The sequence below is a fragment of the Rhinoderma darwinii genome (assembly GCF_050947455.1).
Source record: "Rhinoderma darwinii isolate aRhiDar2 chromosome 5 unlocalized genomic scaffold, aRhiDar2.hap1 SUPER_5_unloc_2, whole genome shotgun sequence".
NCBI classification, from domain to species: Eukaryota; Metazoa; Chordata; class Amphibia; order Anura; family Rhinodermatidae; genus Rhinoderma; species Rhinoderma darwinii.
In genome coordinates this window covers 14,884-33,350 of record NW_027461776.1, presented here as the reverse complement: position 1 = coordinate 33,350, position 18,467 = coordinate 14,884, and the positions used below count along the sequence as shown (strand labels likewise).

The 18,467-nt window shown below is 46.9% G+C and overlaps 1 protein-coding gene across 1 annotated transcript in view; it reads right to left on the bottom strand.

The window, feature by feature from the left end:
• Window positions 1–17,200, bottom strand: part of LOC142687175 (obscurin-like) — a gene marked incomplete at its 5' end in the record, with an annotated part of 106,999 nt that extends 89,799 nt beyond the window's left edge. The window contains one exon of the mRNA XM_075847537.1: window positions 17,122–17,200. Within this exon, the coding sequence (XP_075703652.1) occupies window positions 17,122–17,200 (79 nt within the window). The remainder of the gene's footprint in view (window positions 1–17,121) is intronic.
• Between the last annotated feature and the right edge of the window lie 1,267 nt (window positions 17,201–18,467).

The window sequence follows — 18,467 nt, the reverse complement described above, 5'->3', positions numbered from 1 at the left end:
CTGTCCTCGCCATACATCTCTACCCTAATCTCCTGATACCTCCTCACATGTAATCTCCTGTCCACAACCTGTCCTCGCCATACATCTCTACCCTAATCTCCTGATACCTCCTGACATGTAATCTCCTGTCCACAACCTGTCCTCTCCATACATCTCTACCCTTATCTCCTGATACCTCTTCACATGTAATCTCCTGTCCACAACCTGTCCCCTCCATACATCTCTACCCTAATCTCCTGATACCTCCCCACATGTAATCTCCTGTCTACAACCTGTCCTCTCCATACATCTCTACCCTAATCTCCTGATACCTCCCCACATGTAATCTCCTGTCCACACCCTGTCCTCTCCATACATCTCTACCCTAATCTCCTGATACCTCCCACATGTAATCTCCTGTCCACAACCTGTCCCCTCCATACATCTCTACCCTAATCTCCTGATACCTCCCCACATGTAATCTCCTGTCCACAACCTGTCCTCTCCATACATCTCTACCCTAATCTCCTGACACCTCCTCACATGTAATCTCCTGTCCACAACCTGTCCTCTCCATACATCTCTACCCTAATCTCCTGATACCCCCCACATGTAATCTCCTGTCCTCTCCATACATCTCTACCCTAATCTCCTGATACCTCCCCACATGTAATCTCCTGTCCACACCCTGTCCTCTCCATACATCTCTACCCTAATCTCCTGATACCTCCCACATGTAATCTCCTGTCCACAACCTGTCCCCTCCATACATCTCTACCCTAATCTCCTGATACCTCCTCACATGTAATCTGTCCACAACCTGTCCTCTCCATACATCTCTACCCTAATCTCCTGATACCTCCCCACATGTAATCTCCTGTCCACAACCTGTCCTCTCCATACATCTCTACCCTAATCTCCTGATACCTCCCCACATGTAATCTCCTGTCTACAACCTGTCCTCTCCATACATCTCTACCCTAATCTCCTGATACCCCCCACATGTAATCTCCTGTCCACAACCTGTCCCCTCCATACATCTCTACCCTAATCTCCTGATACCTCCCCACATGTAATCTCCTGTCTACAACCTGTCCTCTCCATACATCTCTACCCTAATCTCCTGATACCTCCTCACATGTAATCTCCTGTCCACAACCTGTCCCCTCCATACATCTATACCCTAATCTCCTGACACCTCCTCACATGTAATCTCCTGTCCACAACCTGTCCTCTCCATACATCTCTACCCTAATCTCCTGACACCTCCTCACATGTAATCTCCTGTCCACACCCTGTCCTCTCCATACATCTCTACCCTAATCTCCTGATACCTCCCACATGTAATCTCCTATCCACAACCTGTCCCCTCCATACATCTCTACCCTAATCTCCTGATACCTCCTCACATGTAATCTCCTGTCCACAACCTGTCCTCTCCATACATCTCTACCCTAATCTCCTGATACCTCCCCACATGTAATCTGTCCACAACCTGTCCCCTCCATACATCTCTACCCTAATCTCCTGATACCTCCCACATGTAATCTCCTGTCTACAACCTGTCCTCTCCATACATCTCTACCCTAATCTCCTGATACCTCCTTACATGTAATCTCCTGTCCACAACCTGTCCTCTCCATACATCTCTACCCTAATCTCCTGATACCTCCTCACATGTAATCTCCTGTCCACACCCTGTCCTCTCAATACATCTCTACCCTAATCTCCTGATACCTCCTCACATGTAATCTCCTGTCCACAACCTGTCCCCTCCATACATCTCTAACCTAATCTCCTGACACCTACTCACATGTAATCTCCTGTCCACAACCTGTCCTCTCCATACATCTCTACCCTAATCTCCTGACACCTCCTCACATGTAATCTCCTGTCCACAACCTGTCCTCTCCATACATCTCTACCCTAATCTCCTGATACCTCCCACATGTAATCTCCTGTCCACAACCTGTCCCCTCCATACATCTCTACCCTAATCTCCTGATACCTCCTCACATGTAATCTGTCCACAACCTGTCCTCTCCATACATCTCTACCCTAATCTCCTGATACCTCCCCACATGTAATCTCCTGTCCACAACCTGTCCTCTCCATACATCTCTACCCTAATCTCCTGATACCTCCCACATGTAATCTCCTGTCCACAACCTGTCCCCTCCATACATCTCTACCCTAATCTCCTGATACCTCCTCACATGTAATCTCCTGTCCACAACCTGTCCTCTCCATACATCTCTACCCTAATCTCCTGATACCTCCCCACATGTAATCTGTCCACAACCTGTCCCCTCCATACATCTCTACCCTAATCTCCTGATACCTCCCCACATGTAATCTCCTGTCTACAACCTGTCCTCTCCATACATCTCTACCCTAATCTCCTGATACCTCCTTACATGTAATCTCCTGTCCACAACCTGTCCTCTCCATACATCTCTACCCTAATCTCCTGATACCTCCTCACATGTAATCTCCTGTCCACACCCTGTCCTCTCCATACATCTCTACCCTAATCTCCTGATACCTCCTCACATGTAATCTCCTGTCCACAACCTGTCCCCTCCATACATCTCTAACCTAATCTCCTGACACCTCCTCACATGTAATCTCCTGTCCACAACCTGTCCTCTCCATACATCTCTACCCTAATCTCCTGACACCTCCTCACATGTAATCTCCTGTCCACACCCTGTCCTCTCCATACATCTCTACCCTAATCTCCTGATACCTCCCACATGTAATCTCCTGTCCACAACCTGTCCCCTCCATACATCTCTACCCTAATCTCCTGATACCTCCTCACATGTAATCTGTCCACAACCTGTCCTCTCCATACATCTCTACCCTAATCTCTTGATACCTCCCCACATGTAATCTCCTGTCCACAACCTGTCCTCTCCATACATCTCTACCCTAATCTCCTGATACCTCCCCACATGTAATCTGTCCACAACCTGTCCCCTCCATACATCTCTACCCTAATCTCCTGATACCTCCCCACATGTAATCTCCTGTCTACAACCTGTCCTCTCCATACATCTCTACCCTAATCTCCTGATACCTCCCCACATGTAATCTGTCCACAACCTGTCCCCTCCATACATCTCTACCCTAATCTCCTGATACCTCCTCACATGTAATCTCCTGTCTACAACCTGTCCTCTCCATACATCTCTACCCTAATCTCCTGATACCTCTCACATGTAATCTCCTGTCCACAACCTGTCCTCTCCATACATCTCTACCCTAATCTCCTGATACCTCTCACATGTAATCTCCTGTCCACAACCTGTCCTCTCCATACATCTCTACCCTAATCTCCTGATACCTCCTTACATGTAATCTCCTGTCCACAACCTGTCCTCTCCATACATCTCTACCCTAATCTCCTGATACCTCCTCACATGTAATCTCCTGTCCACAACCTGTCCTCTCCATACATGTCTACCCTAATCTCCTGATACCTCCTCACATGTAATCTCCTGTCCACAACCTGTCCCCTCCATACATCTCTACCCTAATCTCCTGATACCTCCTCACATGTAATCTTCTGTCCACAACCTGTCCTCTCCATACATGTCTACCCTAATCTCCTGATACCTCCTCACATGTAATCTCCTGTCCACACCCTGTCCTCTCCATACATCTCTACCCTAATCTCCTGACACCTCCTCACATGTAATCTCCTGTCCACACCCTGTCCTCTCCATACATCTCTACACTAATCTCCTGATACCCCTCACATGTAATCTCCTGTCCACAACCTGTCCTCTCCATACATCTCTACCCTAATCTCCTGATACCTCCCACATGTAATCTCCTGTCCACAACCTGTCCTCTCCATACATCTATACCATAATCTCCTGACACCTCCCCACATGTAATCTCATGTCCACAACCTGTCCTCGCCATACATCTCTACCCTAATCTCCTGATACCTCCTGACATGTAATCTCCTGTCCACAACCTGTCCTCGCCATACATCTCTACCCTAATCTCCTGATACCTCCCCACATGTAATCTCCTGTCTACAACCTGTCCTCTCCATACATCTCTACCCTAATCTCCTGATACCTCCTTACATGTAATCTCCTGTCCACAACCTGTCCTCTCCATACATCTCTACCCTAATCTCCTGATACCTCCTCACATGTAATCTCCTGTCCACAACCTGTCCTCTCCATACATCTCTACCCTAATCTCCTGATACCTCCCACATGTAATCTCCTGTCCACAACCTGTCCCCTTCATACATCTCTACCCTAATCTCCTGATACCTCCCCACATGTAATCTTCTGTCCACAACCTGTCCTCTCCATACATCTCTACCCTAATCTCCTGATACCTCCCCACATGTAATCTCCTGTCCACAACCTGTCCTCTCCATACATCTCTACCCTAATCTCCTGATACCTCCCCGCATGTAATCTTCTGTCCACAACCTGTCCTCTCCATACATCTCTACCCTAATCTCCTGATACCTCCTCACATGTAATCTCCTGTCCACAACCTGTCCCCTCCATACATCTCTAACCTAGTTTCTGATACCTCCTCACATGTAATCTCCTGTCCACAACCTGTCCTCTCCATACATCTCTACACTAATCTCCTGATACCCCTCACATGTAATCTCCTGTCCACAACCTGTCCTCTCCATACATCTCTACCCTAATCTCCTGATACCTCCTCACATGTAATCTCCTGTCCACAACCTGTCCTCTCCATACATCTATACCATAATCTCCTGACACCTCCTCACATGTAATCTCCTGTCCACAACCTGTCCTCTCCATACATCTCTACCCTAATCTCCTGATACCTCCTCACATGTAATCTCCTGTCCACAACCTGTCCTCTCCATACATCTATACCATAATCTCCTGACACCTCCTCACATGTAATCTCCTGTCCACAACCTGTCCTCGCCATACATCTCTACCCTAATCTCCTGATACCTCCTGACATGTAATCTCCTGTCCACAACCTGTCCTCGCCATACATCTCTACCCTAATCTCCTGATACCTCCTGACATGTAATCTCCTGTCCACAACCTGTCCTCTCCATACATCTCTACCCTTATCTCCTGATACCTCTTCACATGTAATCTCCTGTCCACAACCTATCCCCTCCATACATCTCTACCCTAATCTCCTGATACCTCCCCACATGTAATCTCCTGTCTATAACCTGTCCTCTCCATACATCTCTACCCTAATCTCCTGATACCTCCCCACATGTAATCTCCTGTCCACAACCTGTCCCCTCCATACATCTCTACCCTAATCTCCTGATACCTCCCACATGTAATCTCCTGTCCACACCCTGTCCTCTCCATACATCTCTACCCTAATCTCCTGATACCTCCCACATGTAATCTCCTGTCCACAACCTGTCCCCTCCATACATCTCTACCCTAATCTCCTGATATCCCCCCACATGTAATCTCCTGTCCACAACCTGTCCTCTCCATACATCTCTACCCTAATCTCCTGATACCTCCTCACATGTAATCTCCTGTCCACAACCTGTCCTCTCCATACATCTCTACCCTAATCTCCTGATACCTCCCACATGTAATCTCCTGTCCACAACCTGTCCTCTCCATACATCTCTACCCTAATCTCCTGATACCTCCCACATGTAATCTCCTGTCCACAACCTGTCCCCTCCATACATCTCTACCCTAATCTCCTGATATCCCCCCACATGTAATCTCCTGTCCACAACCTGTCCTCTCCATACATCTCTACCCTAATCTCCTGATACCTCCTCACATGTAATCTCCTGTCCACAACCTGTCCTCTCCATACATCTCTACCCTAATCTCCTGATACCTCCTCACATGTAATCTCCTGTCCCCTCCATACATCCCTACCCTAATCTCCTGATACCTCCCACATGTAATCTCCTGTCCACAACCTGTCCTCTCCATACATCTCTACCCTAATCTCCTGATACCTCCCACATGTAATCTCCTGTCCACAACCTGTCCCCTCCATACATCTCTACCCTAATCTCCTGATATCCCCCCACATGTAATCTCCTGTCCACAACCTGTCCTCTCCATACATCTCTACCCTAATCTCCTGATACCTCCTCACATGTAATCTCCTGTCCACAACCTGTCCTCTCCATACATCTCTACCCTAATCTCCTGATACCTCCTCACATGTAATCTGTCCACAACCTGTCCTCTCCATACATCTCTACCCTAATCTCCTGATACCTCCCCACATGTAATCTCCTGTCCACAACCTGTCCTCTCCATACATCTCTACCCTAATCTCCTGATACCTCCCCACATGTAATCTCCTGTCTACAACCTGTCCTCTCCATACATCTCTACCCTAATCTCCTGATACCCACCACATGTAATCTCCTGTCCACAACCTGTCCCCTCCATACATCTCTACCCTAATCTCCTGATACCTCCCCACATGTAATCTCCTGTCTACAACCTGTCCTCTCCATACATCTCTACCCTAATCTCCTGATACCTCCTCACATGTAATCTCCTGTCCACAACCTGTCCCCTCCATACATCTATACCCTAATCTCCTGACACCTCCTCACATGTAATCTCCTGTCCACAACCTGTCCTCTCCATACATCTCTACCCTAATCTCCTGACACCTCCTCACATGTAATCTCCTGTCCACACCCTGTCCTCTCCATACATCTCTACCCTAATCTCCTGATACCTCCCACATGTAATCTCCTGTCCACAACCTGTCCCCTCCATACATCTCTACCCTAATCTCCTGATACCTCCTCACATGTAATCTCCTGTCCACAACCTGTCCTCTCCATACATCTCTACCCTAATCTCCTGATACCTCCCCACATGTAATCTGTCCACAACCTGTCCCCTCCATACATCTCTACCCTAATCTCCTGATACCTCCCCACATGTAATCTCCTGTCTACAACCTGTCCTCTCCATACATCTCTACCCTAATCTCCTGATACCTCCTTACATGTAATCTCCTGTCCACAACCTGTCCTCTCCATACATCTCTACCCTAATCTCCTGATACCTCCTCACATGTAATCTCCTGTCCACACCCTGTCCTCTCCATACATCTCTACCCTAATCTCCTGATACCTCCTCACATGTAATCTCCTGTCCACAACCTGTCCCCTCCATACATCTATACCCTAATCTCCTGACACCTCCTCACATGTAATCTCCTGTCCACAACCTGTCCTCTCCATACATCTCTACCCTAATCTCCTGACACCTCCTCACATGTAATCTCCTGTCCACACCCTGTCCTCTCCATACATCTCTACCCTAATCTCCTGATACCTCCCACATGTAATCTCCTGTCCACAACCTGTCCCCTCCATACATCTCTACCCTAATCTCCTGATACCTCCTCACATGTAATCTCCTGTCCACAACCTGTCCTCTCCATACATCTCTACCCTAATCTCCTGATACCTCCCCACATGTAATCTGTCCACAACCTGTCCCCTCCATACATCTCTACCCTAATCTCCTGATACCTCCCCACATGTAATCTCCTGTCTACAACCTGTCCTCTCCATACATCTCTACCCTAATCTCCTGATACCTCCTTACATGTAATCTCCTGTCCACAACCTGTCCTCTCCATACATCTCTACCCTAATCTCCTGATACCTCCTCACATGTAATCTCCTGTCCACACCCTGTCCTCTCCATACATCTCTACCCTAATCTCCTGATACCTCCTCACATGTAATCTCCTGTCCACAACCTGTCCCCTCCATACATCTCTAACCTAATCTCCTGACACCTCCTCACATGTAATCTCCTGTCCACAACCTGTCCTCTCCATACATCTCTACCCTAATCTCCTGACACCTCCTCACATGTAATCTCCTGTCCACACCCTGTCCTCTCCATACATCTCTACCCTAATCTCCTGATACCTCCCACATGTAATCTCCTGTCCACAACCTGTCCCCTCCATACATCTCTACCCTAATCTCCTGATACCTCCTCACATGTAATCTCCTGTCCACAACCTGTCCTCTCCATACATCTCTACCCTAATCTCCTGATACCTCCCCACATGTAATCTGTCCACAACCTGTCCCCTCCATACATCTCTACCCTAATCTCCTGATACCTCCCCACATGTAATCTCCTGTCTACAACCTGTCCTCTCCATACATCTCTACCCTAATCTCCTGATACCTCCTTACATGTAATCTCCTGTCCACAACCTGTCCTCTCCATACATCTCTACCCTAATCTCCTGATACCTCCTCACATGTAATCTCCTGTCCACACCCTGTCCTCTCCATACATCTCTACCCTAATCTCCTGATACCTCCTCACATGTAATCTCCTGTCCACAACCTGTCCCCTCCATACATCTCTAACCTAATCTCCTGACACCTCCTCACATGTAATCTCCTGTCCACAACCTGTCCTCTCCATACATCTCTACCCTAATCTCCTGACACCTCCTCACATGTAATCTCCTGTCCACACCCTGTCCTCTCCATACATCTCTACCCTAATCTCCTGATACCTCCCACATGTAATCTCCTGTCCACAACCTGTCCCCTCCATACATCTCTACCCTAATCTCCTGATACCTCCTCACATGTAATCTGTCCACAACCTGTCCTCTCCATACATCTCTACCCTAATCTCCTGATACCTCCCCACATGTAATCTCCTGTCCACAACCTGTCCTCTCCATACATCTCTACCCTAATCTCCTGATACCTCCCCACATGTAATCTGTCCACAACCTGTCCCCTCCATACATCTCTACCCTAATCTCCTGATACCTCCCCACATGTAATCTCCTGTCTACAACCTGTCCTCTCCATACATCTCTACCCTAATCTCCTGATACCTCTCACATGTAATCTCCTGTCCACAACCTGTCCTCTCCATACATCTCTACCCTAATCTCCTGATACCTCTCACATGTAATCTCCTGTCCACAACCTGTCCTCTCCATACATCTCTACCCTAATCTCCTGATACCTCCTTACATGTAATCTCCTGTCCACAACCTGTCCTCTCCATACATCTCTACCCTAATCTCCTGATACCTCCTCACATGTAATCTCCTGTCCACAACCTGTCCTCTCCATACATGTCTACCCTAATCTCCTGATACCTCCTCACATGTAATCTCCTGTCCACAACCTGTCCCCTCCATACATCTCTAACCTAATCTCCTGATACCTCCTCACATGTAATCTTCTGTCCACAACCTGTCCTCTCCATACATGTCTACCCTAATCTCCTGATACCTCCTCACATGTAATCTCCTGTCCACAACCTGTCCTCTCCATACATCTCTACCCTAATCTCCTGATACCTCCTTACATGTAATCTCCTGTCCACAACCTGTCCTCTCCATACATCTCTACCCTAATCTCCTGATACCTCCTCACATGTAATCTCCTGTCCACACCCTGTCCTCTCCATACATCTCTACCCTAATCTCCTGATACCTCCTCACATGTAATCTCCTGTCCACAACCTGTCCTCTCCATACATCTCTACCCTAATCTCCTGATACCTCCCCACATGTAATCTTCTGTCCACAACCTGTCCTCTCCATACATCTCTACCCTAATCTCCTGATACCTCCTCACATGTAATCTCCTGTCCACAACCTGTCCTCTCCATACATCTCTACCCTAATCTCCTGATACCTCACATGTAATCTCCTGTCCACAACCTGTCCTCTCCATACATCTCTACCCTAATCTCCTGATACCTCCCCACATGTAATCTACTGTCCACAACCTGTCCTCTCCATACATCTCTACCCTAATCTCCTGATACCTCCACACATGTAATCTCCTGTCCACAACCTGTCCTCTCCATACATCTCTACCCTAATCTCCTGATACCCCCCACATGTAATCTCCTGTCCACAACCTGTCCCCTCCATACATCTCTACCCTAATCTCCTGATACCTCCCCACATGTAATCTCCTGTCCACAACCTGTCCCCTCCATACATCTCTACCCTAATCTCCTGACACCTCCTCACATGTAATCTCCTGTCCACAACCTGTCCTCTCCATACATCTCTACCCTAATCTCCTGATACCTCCACACATGTAATCTCCTGTCCACAACCTGTCCCCTCCATACATCTCTACCCTAATCTCCTGATACCCCTCACATGTATTCTCCTGTCCACAACCTGTCCTCGCCATACATCTCTACCCTAATCTCCTGATACCCCTCACATGTAATCTCCTGTCCACAACCTGTCCTCTCCATACATCTCTACCCTAATCTCCTGATACCTCCTCACATGTAATCTCCTGTCCACAACCTGTCCTCTCCATACATCTCTACCCTAATCTCCTGATACCTCCTCACATGTAATCTCCTGTCCACAACCTGTCCTCTCCATACATCTCTACCCTAATCTCCTGACACCTCCTCACATGTAATCTCCTGTCCACAACCTGTCCCCTCCATACATCTCTACCCTAATCTCCTGACACCTCCTCACATGTAATCTCCTGTCCACTCCATACATCTCTACCCTAATCTCCGGATACCTCCTCACATGTAATCTCCTGTCCACAACCTGTCCCCTCCATACATCTCTACCCTAATCTCCGGATACCTCCTCACATGTAATCTCCTGTCCACAACCTGTCCCCTCCATACATCTCTACCCTAATCTCCTGACACCTCCTCACATGTAATCTCCTGTCCACAACCTGTCCTCTCCATACATCTCTACCCTAATCTCTTGATACCTCCCCACATGTAATTTCCTGTACACAACCTGTCCTCTCCATACATCTCTACCCTAATCTCCTGATACCTCCTCACATGTAATCTCCTGTCCACAACCTGTCCTCTCCATACATGTCTACCCTAATCTCCTGATACCTCCTCACATGTAATCTCCTGTCCACAACCTGTCCCCTTCATACATCTCTACCCTAATCTCCTGATACCTCCCCACATGTAATCTCCTGTCCACAACCTGTCCTCTCCATACATGTCTACCCTAATCTCCTGATACCTCCTCACATGTAATCTCCTGTCCACAACCTGTCCCCTTCATACATCTCTACCCTAATCTCCTGATACCTCCTCACATGTAATCTCCTGTCCAATACCTGTCCCCTCCATACATCTCTACCCTAATCTCCTGATACCTCCCCACATGTAATCTTCTGTCCACAACCTGTCCTCTCCATACATCTCTACCCTAATCTCCTGATACCTCCCCACATGTAATCTTCTGTCCACAACCTGTCCTCTCCATACATCTCTACCCTAATCTCCTGATACCTCCTCACATGTAATCTCCTGTCCACAACCTGTCCTCTCCATACATCTCTACCCTAATCTCCTGATATCTCACATGTAATCTCCTGTCCACAACCTGTCCTCTCCATACATCTCTACCCTAATCTCCTGATACCTCCTCACATGTAATCTCCTGTCCACAACCTGTCCTCTCCATACATCTCTACCCTAATCTCCTGATACCTCCACACATGTAATCTCCTGTCCACAACCTGTCCCCTCCATACATCTCTACCCTAATCTCCTGATACCTCCACACATGTAATCTCCTGTCCACAACCTGTCCCCTCCATACATCTCTACCCTAATCTCCTGATACCTCCTCACATGTATTCTCCTGTCCACAACCTGTCCTCGCCATACATCTCTACCCTAATCTCCTGATACCCCTCACATGTAATCTCCTGTCCACAACCTGTCCTCTCCATACATCTCTACCCTAATCTCCTGATACCTCCTCACATGTAATCTCCTGTCCACAACCTGTCCTCTCCATACATCTCTACCCTAATCTCCTGATACCTCCTCACATGTAATCTCCTGTCCACAACCTGTCCTCTCCATACATCTCTACCCTAATCTCCTGACACCTCCTCACATGTAATCTCCTGTCCACTCCATACATCTCTACCCTAATCTCCGGATACCTCCTCACATGTAATCTCCTGTCCACAACCTGTCCCCTCCATACATCTCTACCCTAATCTCCGGATACCTCCTCACATGTAATCTCCTGTCCACAACCTGTCCTCTCCATACATCTCTACCCTAATCTCCTGATACCTCCCCACATGTAATTTCCTGTACACAACCTGTCCTCTCCATACATCTCTACCCTAATCTCCTGATACCCCTCACATGTATTCTCCTGTCCACAACCTGTCCTCGCCATACATCTCTACCCTAATCTCCTGATACCCCTCACATGTAATCTCCTGTCCACAACCTGTCCTCTCCATACATCTCTACCCTAATCTCCTGATACCTCCTCACATGTAATCTCCTGTCCACAACCTGTCCTCTCCATACATCTCTACCCTAATCTCCTGATACCTCCTCACATGTAATCTCCTGTCCACAACCTGTCCTCTCCATACATCTCTACCCTAATCTCCTGACACCTCCTCACATGTAATCTCCTGTCCACAACCTGTCCCCTCCATACATCTCTACCCTAATCTCCTGACACCTCCTCACATGTAATCTCCTGTCCACTCCATACATCTCTACCCTAATCTCCGGATACCTCCTCACATGTAATCTCCTGTCCACAACCTGTCCCCTCCATACATCTCTACCCTAATCTCCGGATACCTCCTCACATGTAATCTCCTGTCCACAACCTGTCCCCTCCATACATCTCTACCCTAATCTCCTGACACCTCCTCACATGTAATCTCCTGTCCACAACCTGTCCTCTCCATACATCTCTACCCTAATCTCTTGATACCTCCCCACATGTAATTTCCTGTACACAACCTGTCCTCTCCATACATCTCTACCCTAATCTCCTGATACCTCCTCACATGTAATCTCCTGTCCACAACCTGTCCTCTCCATACATGTCTACCCTAATCTCCTGATACCTCCTCACATGTAATCTCCTGTCCAATACCTGTCCCCTCCATACATCTCTACCCTAATCTCCTGATACCTCCCCACATGTAATCTTCTGTCCACAACCTGTCCTCTCCATACATCTCTACCCTAATCTCCTGATACCTCCCCACATGTAATCTTCTGTCCACAACCTGTCCTCTCCATACATCTCTACCCTAATCTCCTGATACCTCCTGACATGTAATCTCCTGTCCACAACCTGTCCTCGCCATACATCTCTACCCTAATCTCCTGATACCTCCCACATGTAATCTCCTGTCCACAACCTGTCCTCTCCATACATCTCTACCCTAATCTCCTGATACCTCCTCACATGTAATCTCCTGTCCACAACCTGTCCTCTCCATACATCTCTACCCTTATCTCCTGATACCTCCCCACATGTAATCTTCTGTCCACAACCTGTCCTCTCCATACATCTCTACCCTAATCTCCTGATACCTCCCCACATGTAATCTTCTGTCCACAACCTGTCCTCTCCATACATCTCTACCCTAATCTCCTGATACCTCCTCACATGTAATCTCCTGTCCACAACCTGTCCTCTCCATACATCTCTACCCTAATCTCCTGATACCTCACATGTAATCTCCTGTCCACAACCTGTCCTCTCCATACATCTCTACCCTAATCTCCTGATACCTCCTCACATGTAATCTCCTGTCCACAACCTGTCCTCTCCATACATCTCTACCCTAATCTCCTGATACCTCCACACATGTAATCTCCTGTCCACAACCTGTCCCCTCCATACATCTCTACCCTAATCTCCTGATACCCCTCACATGTATTCTCCTGTCCACAACCTGTCCTCGCCATACATCTCTACCCTAATCTCCTGATACCCCTCACATGTAATCTCCTGTCCACAACCTGTCCTCTCCATACATCTCTACCCTAATCTCCTGATACCTCCTCACATGTAATCTCCTGTCCACAACCTGTCCTCTCCATACATCTCTACCCTAATCTCCTGATACCTCCTCACATGTAATCTCCTGTCCACAACCTGTCCTCTCCATACATCTCTACCCTAATCTCCTGACACCTCCTCACATGTAATCTCCTGTCCACTCCATACATCTCTACCCTAATCTCCGGATACCTCCTCACATGTAATCTCCTGTCCACAACCTGTCCCCTCCATACATCTCTACCCTAATCTCCGGATACCTCCTCACATGTAATCTCCTGTCCACAACCTGTCCCCTCCATACATCTCTACCCTAATCTCCTGATACCTCCTCACATGTAATCTCCTGTCCACAACCTGTCCCCTCCATACATCTCTGCCCTAATCTCCTGATACCTCACATGTAATCTCCTGTCCACAACCTGTCCTCTCCATACATCTCTACCCTAATCTCCTGACACCTCCTCACATGTAATCTTCTGTCCACAACCTGTCCTCTCCATACATCTCTACCCTAATCTCCTGATACCTCCTCACATGTAATCTCCTGTCCACAACCTGTCCCCTCCATACATCTCTACCCTAATCTCCTGATACCTCCCCACATGTAATCTCCTGCTAATACAAAGCAGCGAATTTGAAAATGCTGGTTATATAGAACTACAGAGAAATGTGGCTTATCCTTAAACCAAAAGAAGATTAGTAATGTTTATAAATAATCCCACAATTATTCTATGTCCCAAGAAGACCCAACCCGGATCATGCTCGTAGAATCCATAACCAGGGCTAATGTAACAGCAATAATCCTGCCCTGTAAAGGTGAGATCCTCTACTCCGTCCAACTACAATGGAGAGGACCTGGTATCAAAGCAGAAATCCCCAATAATCAGACATCACGTTCCTTGTCATAAAAGGTGCAGAGGATACAAAATGACACTACAGACATTTACTAACGAAGAACCTCGGCATTCAAGACAATTAAAGATCATTTTAGATTCGTAGGGTCAGATCACATGAGAAAAATGCTAAAACGAGGAATAAGCATATATGTCTATATCACGCGGAGCCGCGGAGAGGAATTATTCACAATAGGAAGCTGTAATGTTATAAGTAATGGATATAATCTGATGTCTGGGTCCAGACCGAGAGGGCGCAATGCAGAACACGTGGAGTCCGACAGACGCCCAGTATCCCAGGGAGTCAACCCATCGCAGGACTTGCTTTATACTCAAGCTTGAGACCATTAAGTGTTTGTGTATTTGATTTAAAGATCCACTCCAACTCCCTATGTTTAAGTTTGGCGACCCCATCACCACCACGTCTATGCGGGGGGAAAAAATAAACATACATTGACTACACGCACCAGGAGAATTGATCTCCCGGTTTCTCAACATTTAGTCAATGCCGGCCAAACTGTTAAAGATCTCAAATTTTGATTGGTTGATTTTATCCTAGAGGAGAAAAGAAGAGGAGAGAAGAATAAGAGAGAAGAAGAAGAAAGAGAAGAAAAGGAGTAAAGAAGAAGAGAAGAGGAGTGAAGATAAAAAGAGAGAAGAAGAAGCGGAGAGAACGGAAGAGGAGAGAACGGAAGAGGAGAGAACGGAAGAGGAGAGGAGAGAAGAGGGAGGAGAGAAGAGGGAGAGGAGAGAAGAGGGAGAGGAGAGAAGAGGGAGAGGAGAGAAGAGGGAGAGGAGAGAAGAGGGAGAGGAGAGAAGAGGGAGAGGAGAGAAGAGGGAGAGGAGAGAACGGAAGAGGAGAGAACGGAAGAGGAGAGAGAGGGAGAGGAGAGAAGAGGGAGAGGAGAGAAGAGGGAGAGGAGAGAAGAGGGAGAGGAGAGAAGAGGGAGAGGAGAGAAGAGGGAGAGGAGAGAAGAAGGAGAGGAGAGAAGAGGGAGAGGAGAGAACGGAAGCGGAGAGAACGGAAGCGGAGAGAACGGAAGCGGAGAGAACGGGAAGCGGAGAGAACGGAAGCGGAGAGAACGGAAGCGGAGAGAACGGAAGCGGAGAGAACGGAAGCGGAGAGAACGGAAGCGGAGAGAACGGAAGCGGATAGCAGAAGTAGAAGAGGAGAGAACGGAAGAGGATAGCAGAATTAGAAGAGAGAAGAGGAAGAGGAGAGAACGGAAGAGGAGAGAACGGAAGAGGAGAGAACGGAAGAGGAGAGAACGGAAGCGGAGAGAAGAGAAAGAGGAGAGGAGAGAAGACTTACAGGGACTTTAACTCCTCTTTTCAGCTCCGGTTTATTAACTCCACTTATTACAGCAGCCACTTAGCCCACCGAGCCCAATGAGTGCGAACTCCTTCCCTTCAGCTGTTCTACTCTGAACGTTAAATATTTTCATATGTCATGTTTGGAATGTTTTATATATTATTGTATTTGCACTTCTTTATAAATTAATTGTGTGATAATTGTAAATGACTTTAAATACCGGTCCCTTGATATATTCCACTACACCTGAGAGAGGCTCGGAGGAGCTGAAACCTCGCAGGGGGGAATAGATGGCTCATTTTTTGGATGTGCTGCCTGGATCTACCTTTTTTGCTGTTGTTGGATCCAGTCCTTGCACTCCTATTTCTACAAAATATTCTGGTGCTGTTACCTCTTCCTTTGTATTGGATATTCTGAGGATAGGCCATCAATTTCTTATGACTGGAGCCTCGAATAGTGATAATAATAATAAGACATTGTGTAAGAGCAGATTTATGAATGCAGCATTAGCTGTGACTGGAGTATAATACATGATGGGACAGCAGAATTATGAGTGCAGGTTTAGCTGTGACTGGAGTATAAGACATGATGTAACAATGAAGGAAGTGGACTATATTTGGCATGAATAGTCGTGTGTATTTTTGTGTATTGTGATCCTGAAACCTGCCCTGACCCTCGATAGTTTCAATAGGAAGCCATTTATCACATTGACAAGACTGAAGGTCCCAGTATCCAGGACCTAGCGGAATATGGAACATTTCTCATGCAGCTAATCATGGGTCATTGTTCTCTGTTATCAGCCACCCTAGGATGCTGCTGACTCCACTATACTTGTGTAGGGTAATAGGACTGCCGAGCATCCCCCTCCCCATCCCTGCTCCATTGTCTGTATCAGTAAATGCTTTTGCGTGACTTTGAGCTTATGATCTACAGAATCTTCATACAGAGGGAAATAAACAGGCAATGTGAGGGGGGGGGGGGGTAGTGAGACCGTTACCGCATGCGGCCGCCACCCGAATATAACAGGTTAGTTTAGACACAGGAGGAATATTACTGATCATCTCCGTCACCCACCGCCCAATCTCTTCTTTAACATCAAAGAAAGAATTCAGCTTCCTCCTCTTTTGCTGCGTTTTTGTCTCCCGTTCCTTATCTGGAAAGAAAAAAATTCTTGTCACCTGTCACACGAGAAATGTCACATCCCCTCCCCCCTCATCAATGTTTCCTGCAGGTTCTGGTGATGATGAGACTCCCCCGGAATCCTCACCGCAACAAAATCACGACTGCGAACCGGGACACAAAGTAAGAATGCGGGAATGTGAGATACAATGTAACAATGCGGGAATGTGAGACACAATGTAACAATGCGGGAATGTGAGACACAATGTAACAATGCGGGAATGTGAGACACAATGTAACAATGCGGGAATGTGAGACACAATGTAACAATGCGGGAATGTGAGACACAATGTAACAATGCGGGAATGTGAGACACAATGTAACAATGCGGGAATGTGAGACACAATGTAACAATGCGGGAATGTGAGATACAATGTAACAATGCAGGAATGTGAGACACAATGTAACAATGCGGGAATGTGAGATACAATGTAACAATGCGGGAATGTGAGATACAATGTAACAATGCGGGAATGTGAGATACAATGTAACAATGCGGGAATGTGAGATACAATGTAACAATGCGGGAATGTGAGATACAATGTAACAATGCGGGAATGTGAGATACAATGTAACAATGCAGGAATGTGAGATACAATGTAACAATGCGGGAATGTGAGATACAATGTAACAATGCGGGAATGTGAGATACAATGTAACAATGCGTGAATGAGAGACACAATGTAACAATGCGGGAATGTGAGATACAATGTAACAATGCGGGAATGTGAGATACAATGTAACAATGCGGGAATGTGAGATACAATGTAACAATGCGGGAATGTGAGACACAATGTAACAATGCGGGAATGTGAGACACAATGTAACAATGCGGGAATGTGAGATACAATGTAACAATGCGGGAATGTGAGATACAATGTAACAATGCGGGAATGTGAGATACAATGTAACAATGCGGGAATGTGAGACACAATGTAACAATGCGGGAATGTGAGACACAATGTAACAATGCGGGAATGTGAGATACAATGCGGGAATGTGAGATACAATGTAACAATGCGGGAATGTGAGACACAATGTAACAATGCGGGAATGTGAGATACAATGTAACAATGCGGGAATGTGAGATACAATGTAACAATGCGGGAATGAGAGACACAATGTAACAATGCGGGAATGTGAGATACAATGTAACAATGCGGGAATGTGAGACACAATGTAACAATGCGGGAATGTGAGACACAATGTAAAAATGCGGGAATGTGAGACACAATGTAACA